General features: G+C 36.2%; 1 protein-coding gene across 4 annotated transcripts in view; it reads left to right on the top strand.

Annotated features, from left to right (window-relative positions):
- The window catches only part of dym (dymeclin), a 462,962-nt gene that overhangs the window by 242,670 nt on the left and 208,021 nt on the right, over positions 1 to 12,271 (top strand). The window contains exon 16 of one of the 4 annotated variants that reach the window (XM_039759679.1): positions 1,994 to 2,158. The exons of the other annotated variants lie outside the window; for them this stretch is intronic. Within the exon in view, the coding sequence (XP_039615613.1) occupies positions 1,994 to 2,158 (165 nt within the window). The remainder of the gene's footprint in view (positions 1 to 1,993; positions 2,159 to 12,271) is intronic. 4 annotated transcript variants of the gene reach the window in all.

Raw genomic sequence — 12,271 nt, 5'->3', positions numbered from 1 at the left:
TGTTTTGCTGGATATATTTGAATTGTATATATTTGTTTTTATTTTACTTATTTTGAATAGTGTTTAGTAAAGATTTATTATTATGTTTTTATTTAAGCTAATCAAATGGCTTGTTACATGACCATAGTCATTGCCCCGATTATGTCACAGGATGTGATGATATACATATGGCAGTGTTTCCTTTATTCTTTAACCTTTGGTTGATACACTTTGTATTATGCAAATCTCAATTGGCAATTATTAACTTTACTTCAAGTACACCCGAGTGTCAGGTTTTGCCTTTTTGTTTCGAACCTATTTTTGTCCTTGACTTTCTTCTTTTGTTTTGCCCTTTGGTTCGGGTTGCATGATGCTTTTACCTTCAGTTCTGAACTTTTTAACCTTAAGTGTGAATTTTGAGGTGTGTTTTCATCACTTGGTCCTTGTTTCACTCACAGTATTCCTCAGAGAAGATCCGCCTTCCTAACAAAAGCAGATATAACACATATGAAAATGTGGAGTCTGGTGGTCATATATGTATCCAAGGCAGCAGCTAAATGATGCCTGGATTAGTTGTCTTAGTTGTAAATTATTGCCCATCAAAAATATCTCCAACCAAGTATTTTGGGACAAATGTTTTTCCAACTTGAACAACTAAGTACGTATCATTTGGGTTTTGCTAAATGCAATTAAAAATGCTATCAGCATATAAAGGAAAATTATGTTTGCTGAATGATATCTCCTAATGGCAACCTGTGAAGAGAAAACATAATTTACTAAACTCCAAGGGCATAGTCAACTGCAGAAAAGAATATAGGAGTAATGACATCAGACATCCTCAAGAAATTCAAAATGAAAAACAGCTAAAAACCTTATCTGGCATTTCTGCTAAATTTCATGCCTGTGTAAAATGTGATTGGTAATATCAAATGTTACACCTGAATTTTAAAGCAGAATAAGTAGATGTTAGAGTAGTATTTATTATTATATATTTGTATTGGCACAGGGTTGAAATAAGTCAGTTTTTTTTTTTATTTTATTTTATTTCTTCAGGCACATCGTAATTACATACATTTGGTAACTTTTGCTACAATGTTAGCATTTTATCTTCAGTATTTTGAAAGATGTCTTTACTCGTATTAGTAAATCCAAAGCCTTTCCTTTATTAATCACTATGCATCATAACCTGAGCACTTTGCCTCATGGGCGTTAAAAGCAAACATCAGAAATCAAATTAGAAAAATAATTCTCATGAACCAAAATCACATTTGAAACATTTCCTCCTTGTTCAGTGCTATTCTCTGTATGCATTAAAACAACTACAATATCTTTAAGTAAATATGCTAGAACTAAAACTGCTATATAAGTGGCAAAGAATAAGAAATTAGAGCAAACTTGCCAAATAATGGTGTTGAGCTTCAACAATTATGATTTAAATATGCTTACAATTTTTCAGCCAACAATTTACTATATCAAACTTTGAGTTACTGTATTAAAACTTGATACATTTATATTCATATTTATTTGCTTAACAGACACATTTATCCAAATCAACTTATAAAAGGTTATCATAATTGAGTATAATTATTTCAAGGTATGTTACAGTAAATTTGTTAAATGAAATATAAGATTTATTTTTACAAATGCAATTGCAGGCAAACACTAATAGTAAAGCACTACTCTTAATCATTTTTAATCTCTCAGTTTTTCTTCCTTCTGTCGTTTATTGGTCTGTGATCAGACCTGCAATAAAATCAGCAAATTCTTAAAACTAAGTTTAGGTTTTTTTTTGAGTATATACTGTATAGTTAGTTTTTTGTGTTACTGTGGCATATGACCTGACACATTGTTAATTTATTTTAATTTTATTCTATCCATCAAGTCCATCCATATAGCTGTAGTCTTTGTTTTTGTAATGTTTTATAACTATCCACTGACACAAACAAAAAAAAAAAAATCAACTCCGTCTGCTATTTTTTTTATACATATTGTCTTCCTTCCCCTTGTTTTGCAGTTATACCTGCTGCCAAATGCGGAGATACTTGTATATCTTGGATACAATGTATTTCCCCCACTCCCATTGCACTACGCTGCAGCAGTGTTTCGCATCCCTGGGTGACACGGGAGAGGAGCTCATGCACTTTACTTGCTCTTACATTCTCAGGTCCTATGCTTCCAGGTTAATAACCTCTGCTTTTCATTATTACTGCATGCTTGCATGTCCATATTGACTGCTTTTTGCATGACAAATGCTGTGCCATATTCTGAACTTCCTCCCTGTGCCATTCTCTTTAACTCTTAACTTGCTATGGTAGGTGTCTTATTTCGAAGTAAATGACTGTTTGAGAACATAGTCACATGTTATCGGAGTATTGGAGGGTGTGATTGGTGTCTTTATGTTGTGATGTGGGTTTTATTGTGGATTGCAATGATTAGTCCCCCAGAAGGTCAAAAGACAAGCCAACAGGCTTTCTGATTTTGATGTCAAACAGGGACCAAATGTTCTTGTGAATGCAAACACATACAGCATGTCTGCTTTTGGTTGTTTTGATTTGTTTTGCTGTTAGAAAAGTGGAATTACTGCTGCTCCATTCCAGCATTTTTTTTGTATTAATTAAACATTGTGTTTCATTCTTAACTTCATCTTTCTTGAAACATTATTGACACTTTCCAAAATTATTACATATATCCATCCATTTTTAAACCACTTATCCAGTTTCATGTTGCAAGGAAATTCAAAAGTCTGCCCCTGTTTTATTAAGCAGAATCTTGAATTTTAAGAAATCATTTTATTTTTTAAAGTGCAGTTAAGGTTTAAATTAAAATAAGATAACATTTTGATAGATAGATGTGAAAGGCACTATATGATAGATAGGTAGATGGATATGAAAGGCACTATATGATAGACAGATAGAAAAGGCACTATATAATAGATAGATAGATAGATAGAAAAGGCACTATATAATAGATAGATAGACAGATAGAAAAGGCACTATATAATAGATAGATAGATAGATAGATAGAAAAGGCACTATATAATAGATAGATAGATAGATATGAAAGGCTCATATAATAGATAGATAGAGTGTGCACTTTATTTGCCTCTAGGGGGAAATTTAGCTTTTTTACAAAATCTCAATAAATAAATTTTATAACAAATAACATCCTCCCTCTCCAGTATACATCAGAGTAACTATCCATCCTTCCATAATCCATCCATCCATTTTTCAATCCGCTGAATGTGAACACAGGGTCATGGGGGTCTGCTGGAGCCAATCCGAGCCAACACAGGGCACAAGGCAGGAAACAAATCATGGGCAGAGCACCAGCCCACCACATCAGAGTAACTAAAAAGAAAGAAATACTTATGACTTAGCTAAAGATAAAAAGAGCATTCATGGACAGAGTAAGCGATTATAAAGACATATTGCCATAGGTATGGAGGAGCCCCACTAGCTTTTCTTGACACACTTCAGCTGAAAGTCCTCAATGTTATTATGACAGAGAGGGGTTGAGCAGCATTTTTAAAAAGAAATATATAGATTTATATTCATTTTTAGAGTGAATGACCATTATATGTATAACAATATTACTGTTCTATAGATAGATAGATAGAGTGTGCACTTTATTTGCCTCTAGGGGGAAATTTAGCATTTTTACAAAATGTCAATCAATAAATATTATAACAAATAACAACATCCCTCTCAAATACACATCAGAGTAACTAAAAAGAAAGAAATACTTATGACATAGCTAAAGATAAAAAAGAGCATTCATGGACAGAGTGAGCGATTATAAAGACATATTGCCATAGGTATGGAGGAGCCCCACTAGCGTTTCTTGACACACTTCAGCTGAAAGTCCTCAATGTTATTTCAGAGAGGGGTTGAGCAGCATTGTTAAAAAGAAATATATAGATTTATATTCATTTTTAGAATGAATGACTATTATATGTGCAGTATAACAGTATTACGGTGTTGTCAGTCAGTCTGTTAAGAGCAAATGACATTTCAAGTAGCTTTGTGATGCCCCTACATCTTTTTGACATTATGGGCAACACCTGCTTCTACTACTGTTACTATGTTGGAGAATTTTCAATGAAATAACAGCTGGGATCACCACTGCAACTTTTGCAGTGGACATCCTTTATTATAACAGATCTGATGGATCCCTGCTATGTGAACACCTCAGTTCTCTATCACAGGATTGAAGAAATGTGGAATTGCTTGGTCCTATGAATGCTAGGAAGAGAGAATCAAGATAACGAGAATAGTGTATCCCATAATACACTCTTTGCTTTATGTAGAGAGGTACCAAAATATCTTGACAGATTTAAAAGCCTTTGGCAAAACATCTTTGATTAGATTGGAAAATTCAGGTGCATACAACAACAGAAACATGAAAAACAAGGTGGTAGACTCACCAGACCAATAACATCGCCAGCTAATCAATCCATTGATAAATAAATAAATTAATGAATTGATATACTGTATATTGTGCAGATATTTCAAATTGAACTTAACAAGTACATCGGAAGGTAAGCACTGATTTGCAAGATAGCAGTGGGCAGATAGGACCTCCAGAGTCGCTTCTTAGCACACCGTGGTGGAGTGGAGCCTGCAGGTACCACATCCTAATGGTCTCAGTGACTCCTTGGCACACCACAATCAGCAATCTTATATCTTGCTGATGTTGAGTTGCTGGTTGTTGTCCCAGCAACCAGATGACGTATTATTATTATTATTAATTAATCAATTATTAATTTTATATAAATTCTGCAGTTAATAACAATTGAATGTCATTTGATCTTCAGGATAAATATACTACACATGAAGTCTCAGTTACACAGGAAAGCACACAAATTAGGCACACATGAAGCTTGTACAATGTCTGTTTCTTATGTCTTGCCCAAATTTAAATAACTGAAGTCAGAAAGCACTCATTTTTGTTATTATTGTTGTTCTTACTTATATTTAATGTACCGATTTTATGGTTCCATTTTGGAACTGCTGTTATTCTAATGTATGAATCTGGATTGTTTTTAAGCATTAGGACATTGTTCTTGAATTATTATGTTTTTAAATTGGTTTTCCAATGGTTAAAGTTACAATTCTGAAGTCAGTACTCAATGTTCAGTTTTGCCAGTATAGCATAAAGTCATTACCTTAAACTGTAAACATTTTCTAAATACTTTCTTTTATTTTGGAAAAGAACATTATAGTGATATACTACTCAGTCAAACAAATAATAATAACAGAACCATTTACTTCAAAATCAATAGAGAAGAAAACAAAGGAAGAATAGCAAAGCAAGATTTACCTCGAAAAAAAGAAGGAAAACGTTTTATCAACATTATTCATCCTATTGTTGTTTTTTGCAGAGGTTCACTGATTACATACATCTGTACATTTTTCAAAGCCACCAATTTCAACTCAGCATGTCCTGGCTTCATGAGCTTCAAGGTGGCAGTGAGCAAGTCCTGGTCGGGATGCCAGTCATTGACAGAGCACACTCATGACTTTATCAGTCCTTTCATGGGGATAATTGCAAATCACTACTTAACCTAATCTAAATGTCTTGGGGATTCAAATGGAAAACCCATGTAGATGTTTCAAGAACATGCAGACTCCTAACAGACAGCTACCTGGTATGGTGTTTGAATACAAAACCCTGGATCCTTGTGGTGGCAGCACTTTTGAATTATTTTTTTAATGCAACAGGGTTTAATCACAACTTAATAATCAATGAAAACTTAACATTTTTGCAAAAAAAAAAAAAACTATTTTAGGATTTCTACCAAGACTTATTCTATTTATTCATGTATTATTTGTATATATGTCTTTATGCAGCTTCAAACATTTCAGATACATCTTTTGTTTTTCCAATTGGAGCACAGGCCTGTTCAAGGTCACACAGTATCAGTAGTGAGATTTGAACTGACAGTCTCAAGGTTTGAAACTCAAAGTCTAAGGCCTTAACCACTACGCCACACTGCCTCCTAAACAATAGATTCCAGGGTTGCTGGCTTTTGGTTCACACACGTTGTATTCGATGGTGAAGGGTCTCGCGTACAGTTTAGTGTCTCATGGTGGATCACTGTGGCCAGTTTAAGCGCACGACATTTCTCAGCTATGCCTGTCGGCAGCGAAACACCTTTGATTCCCCCATTTACATTCACTTGGGTCTCGAAGATACTAAGAAGGGGGAGACTGGGTCGAAGAAAAAAAAAAAAGTTTAACAAACCCTGTCCTAGACAGTAATGTAGAAAATACTGTCCTGTTTATTATCCTCCAACAGCTAATTTGTTTTTGTTTTCTTATGCAGTGTTGTTTTATGGAGTTAAATACAATATTGGCAAATGTAATGCAATTGAGTTTGTGTCATGCACTGTAGAGAAAACATGCATTTTCAAGTTGGTACACGATGTATTGAAATTCTTACTTACATGTCTCCCACTGGCTAGTAGCAACTATACAGCACCAAAAACAGACAAAAAATACCAACAGTAATGCTCAGTGGATTATTTTCTTGGTTTCAAAGCAGACACAAATATCCTTTTTATTACTATGCCAAAATACAGGTTGGGCTGTTTGAACAGAGAGCGGCACAGTGGCGCAGTGGTAGCACTGCTGCCTCGCATTTAGGAGACCCAGGTTCGCTTCCCAGGTCCACTCTGGGTGGAGTCTGCATGTTCTCCCCGTGTCTGCGTGGGTTTCCTCTCAAAGACATGCAGGTTAGGTGGATTGGCGATTCTAAATTGTCCCTAGTGTGTGCTTGGTGTGTGTGTGTGTGTGTGTGTGTGCCCTGCGGTGGGCTGGCGCCCTGCCCGGGGTTTGTTTCCTGCCTTGCGCCCTGTGTTGGCTGGGATCGGCTCCAGCAGACCCCCGTGACCCTGTAGTTAGGATATAGCGGGATGGACGGATGTTTGAACAGCCAATTGATCTCACGTTTCATTTACCTTTTGTATAATCTGTTATAACCTCCACTTTATATGCAAGGGCCACTGTTCATTGCGCAGTAATCTTTGTTTATTTCATTCATTACATATTTTCAGCATTTAACCAGCTTATACATTTATTGTAATTCAGAAATTCTTAGGAAAAAAAAAAACTGTACAACTCTCATTTATTCATTATTGAGTCTTATATGATATTCACTCTCCTTCACTTTCCACTGTCATTGAAATGCAAATATTAATACATAATTAAAATACGTGATTATGCTATGAATCAGATTTTCATATTCTAACAAAAGAAGTTATAAAGGAATCATTGGAATGATATTATAGGAAAATGTATCTTTAACCTTAATTTGAATGATACTTTCCTAGAGAGCAAATGCTACAAATAAAGCAGCGTGTCTTTTGAACAGCTTGATGATACTAGGTATTCCACAGGCTTTGATGGCGTAATCATGTCATACTAATATTGTGAGTCACAGTACATGATTTTTGAGGCATTGCAGGTGATCTTTAGAAACCTCAGAATAATTTTGAAGTTAACAGGGGGCCAGTTGATGTGCTCCATTTTACTGCCACAGCAGCTGTGGTGTTTGGTTCTGGCAGCAACATTTAAAAACCAGAATGTGATTCTTATTCATGCATATTCATTGTAGACCATTAAAGAGAGAACTGCAGACAAAAATGTTGACTCCTTTTGACTGCATTTATTTTTAAAGGTTGATAAAACCATTTATAATAAAACTCCAGGCACATGCTGTTCACAAATATGGTTGCCTGTGTAGCTCTGCTGCATCAGAGCTGACATCAAAAGGGTTGAAAGCGAATTTTGCATGACCAGGCAGTACTGTTTGTATTTTGAATTGCTAGGGCACCATAATTGTCTGAATACTTCCTTTAATATTGATTTCTGCCTCTTTTTTTGCCATCCTCCACATGTACCTCCACTCCCACTCCTGTAGTATCTGGGGTTCCTCAAGGTTCTGTCCTTGGCCCCTTGCTGTTTATCATTTATCTGCTCCCTTTGGGTGTCATTTTTCGTAAATGGAAGATAAACTTTCATTGTTACGCAGACGACACCCAGTTATATATCTGAACTTCACCATCTGCATCGCTTCCACCATCCTCACTTACTGATTGCCTTGCTGAGATTAAGTCCTGGTTCTCTTCTAACTTCTTGCAGTTGAATTCCAATAAAACTGAGGTGCTTCTTATGGGCACGAAATCTGCAATAGCAAAAGCATCAAAGATCTCAGTATTAACAGACAACACATCTGTTACCTGTACAGATCAGATAAAAAGCCTTGGTGTAATTCTGGACAGCACGTTGTCTTTCCAGTCTCACATCAGTTCTGTTACTCGAGCAGCTTACTTCCACCTGCGAAACATTAGTCGCCTGCGTCCATTTCTGTCAAATCACTCTACTGCCATTTTAGTCAACAGTTTGGTCACGTCCCGCCAGGACTATTGCAACTCACTTCTCTTTGGTCTGCCCCAAAAGTTACTACATAAACTTGAACTTGTGCAAAATTCGGCTGCTCATATAATCACCAAAATACCCTACTCTGATCACATCACACCCGTTATTCAGCAGCTTCATTGGCTGCCAATAAAGTTTAGGGTCAACAACAAAATCTTAGTCCTTACATATAAGGCCATTCATAATCTTGCCCCCCACATATCTCTCACAGCTCCTACAAGTCACTAAACCCTCTCGCATGCTCAGATCCTCTTCTTCCATCAACTTAAATAATCCACCAGCACATCTTGTCACGATGGGATATCGAGAATTTAGCAGATCGGCACCTTCCCTATGGAACTCATTACCTGCTTACCTTAGGAACATGACTACCCTTCACCAATTCCAGGCTAGTCTCAAAACTTATTTGTTCAAAATTGCTTATTCACTGTAACTGTTATTGGTGTTTTATCTGATGTTTTATTGGGGTTTTAAATTTTCTAGTTATTGAATGTTTATATATATATTTTTTTTAACCTAATTGTACAGTGACCTTGAGTTTTTTGAAAGGCGCTCCAAATAAAATGTATTATTATTATTATTATTATTATTATTATTATCATCCTAGCATGGTATGTAAAACACAAGACATCAGACAGCAGAGGTTTTCTTCTGTTTGCATGGTCCAAAACACCTTCATTCCTTATTCCTTGTCACTGCATCATGTACTCATTGGTTACAGCTCATGCACGCAGAGCTCACACCTACAACTTAACCTGTTTGATTTTCTTGGGCCAAGTCACAAGTCACTAACTGAGTCTCTGGTTGTGTCACTCTTTACCAGGGGTCACCAACTCCAGTCCTTGAGGGCCACCGTGGCTGCAGGTTTTCATTCTAACCCTTTTCTTAATGAGTGACCTGTTTTTGCTGCTAATTAACTTCTTTTGAACTAATTTTAATTGACTTGTTCTTATAGACTCAGACCCCTTAATTGTTTCTTTTTCCTTAATTAGCAGCCAAACAATAATGAGACACAAAATGAGCCAAGACAACTGGTGTCCATCATACAATATCTTAAAATAAAGAACGATAAAGGTCTCAGGAATGTTAATCTGTTCAGGACACCAAAAAAATGTAACAGTGCTCTTAGAAAGAGAGCATCAGCAATTTCGGAAATGTCAGCTAATGCACCACGAGAGGAGCAACAAGCCTTGGAATTAAAGAACTGGTGTAATTAACAAGACTCTGCGCCTAGTTAAGCAGCTGGTTGGAGTGAAATAGGTTGGCATTTGAGGCCCTGACTTAGTTGGTCTTCTGTTGGCCCACTCACTTCACATTTCATTTCTGTTTGGGTGCCATTAAAGGAAAAAAATTAAGCAATTAAGAAGAACGATGAAGAAATTCCAGGGAACAAATCTTAAAAAACAAGTCTGTTAAAAGGAATTCACAAGAAGTTAATTAGCAGCACAAGCAGGGCACTTATTAAAAAAGGGTTAGAATGAAAACCTGCTTCCCGGACTTGGCAACCCCTGCTCACATGAGCACATCGCAGCTGTTTCCAACTGTTGTTATGTAAATGTAGTATGCAACTAAAAATCGCTAGAAAAGTCGTCTAATGTGACATGGCCTTAACATAGCACAACATACCATACCCATTTTCTAAGCCTGCGTAATACTGAGCAGGGTTAGATGGTCGTTGGAGTCTAACTCAGCAAGCATAGGGCACAAGGCAGGAACAATCCCTGGACAGGTTGCCAGCCCATCACAGGGTGAACACACACACACACCTGCACCAATTTAACATCAGCAATCCACTTAACCTGCATGGCTTTGCACTGTGATAGGGAACTGATGCAGACATGGAGAGAACATGCAGATTCCATGTAGGGAGGACCCTATCTTTATCCAGACTGGCAGGGTTCCAAAGCTCCATTGGCTGTCGGTCTGTCACAGAACACCATCTTGCACACACTCCTACAGTTCGAGACTGAATCTAACTGGCATGTTTTTGTGGATGTCAGGTGAAAGCCTGTGAAGACAAAAGAAGATTGTAAAAATTCCACACGGACAGCAATCTGGCATGGGGGTTCAATGAAAGGATGCTGAACCTGTGAGCTAGCAGTGATAATTACTGGGCTACTGTGCCACCCATCCTTTTATTTGTTCATTCTTTAATATTATTGCTAGTGAACAACTACATAACTGTCCTGGTTGTGATCCTGACTGAACTAAACAGGAAAAAAAAACTCACCTTTATTTCTCAGTAACACTATTTTGTACACCCACTCACAAACATATATATAATTAATTTAGGTTGTAATGCTCTACATTACTGCTAATTAACATATTGTTAATATTATTTGTGACTTTATGGTTAATGTATTTAAGAAGCAAGGGTGGAACAGTAGGAACGATCTCAATAAGGTATAAGCTGATGTTCTTAAATAAAGTGTTTAAATGAAGGCATTTATTTGGCACTGGGCCATTCAGGGTAACAGTCACAAAATACAAAACTGCTTGTCGTCTTCTGTTTACACCTTAACTTCATCCCTTATTCATTTTACATTTAGCTTTTCATGGGAAAAAGATGACGTAGACTTGTTTTAATAAACAGAATCAATGAAATAAATGTAAACCATTGTACATAAACAACTAGTGCAAAATATCTTCACTTTCTTTGAAGTATTTTAGTGGGATGACCTTTGCTATCTTTAAATTTGTCTTCTGGGATAAGATGAGATCTGCATGCTGTTTCAACAGATATGGCCCATTTGACTTCATTCATTTCTTGCAGTATGGAGTATGTGTCATATTCTCTCTGTCATTCATACCATAAATGAAAAATAATCACAGTAGTTTTTTATAAGGTGTTAGATACAGTTTCACTGACTCTGCTTTGTAATCATGGCAGTATTTTTTTTTTTAAACTAGGTTTTAAAAACTTTTGTGCCTGAGAACATTTCAAGTACATCATTGGATAATGTTATGAAAGAAATATGTTGTAGCTTTGACTAAATAATTTGTTGAGAACTCTTGGTTTCATATTATGACATCAGAGCCACAACTGTCACAGAGGAATGACAACTTAATTCTGATATAAAACATCTTTGTTAGCCTTTCTGCCTTCCTGAAGGTGTTGTGAAGCGACAGTTGCATATCAGTTACATTCAGACGCCAAGCAATTCTCTCTGTGCTTTTTTAAGTATATAATTGAGGGGTCAGACTGAAATATCTTCCAGGTAAGTAAATCCTTGTTAAGTATACAATTGCACATACATTAAAAATAGTTAAGAATTTGTTTCTTTTTATGGCTGACTCTGGAACAGTTCTCCCTGCTGTTATGCCAGCAATAGAAATGCTTGACACCTGTTGCCAGTTTTATTCCCTATTTAAATTAAAGCATCATGTACAAAAGAATATGGCTCATAAAATATATTAATATATAACCGGTTTATGTGCTTAAAGGAATACTCCACCTTAAAATGATATATTTTTTAACACTAGAACTACTACTCCACCTTAAAATGATATATTTTTTAACACTAGAACTACCAGAGCCTACGAAAAAACACGTAGATCCGTCCCACCTTAAATCGCTTCTCACCTCTCCATCAGCGTCTTTGTCCTGTAAATGTGTGGATAAGCAGCAAACAGCAAGCAGCCGGCTATCACATCCTCCCACCCCGCACAGCAGTTTTCTCAGCTAAAGTCTGTTTACCTGCGTGTCAGTTGCTTAGAGTTGTAGAGAGTGAGAAGTCAAACAAAATGACAACTTTTATAAATACTGTATCGTTATTTGGAACACTTGCATTTCATGTAAGGCTTCACACATTATACACTTCATGTCTACATTTTGTCAATTATTACCAAAACAT

The sequence above is a fragment of the Polypterus senegalus genome, chromosome 7 (assembly GCF_016835505.1).
Source record: "Polypterus senegalus isolate Bchr_013 chromosome 7, ASM1683550v1, whole genome shotgun sequence".
NCBI lineage: Eukaryota > Metazoa > Chordata > Cladistia > Polypteriformes > Polypteridae > Polypterus > Polypterus senegalus.
Note: the sequence above shows the minus strand (reverse complement) of the source record. Positions and strands in the feature narration are given on the sequence as shown.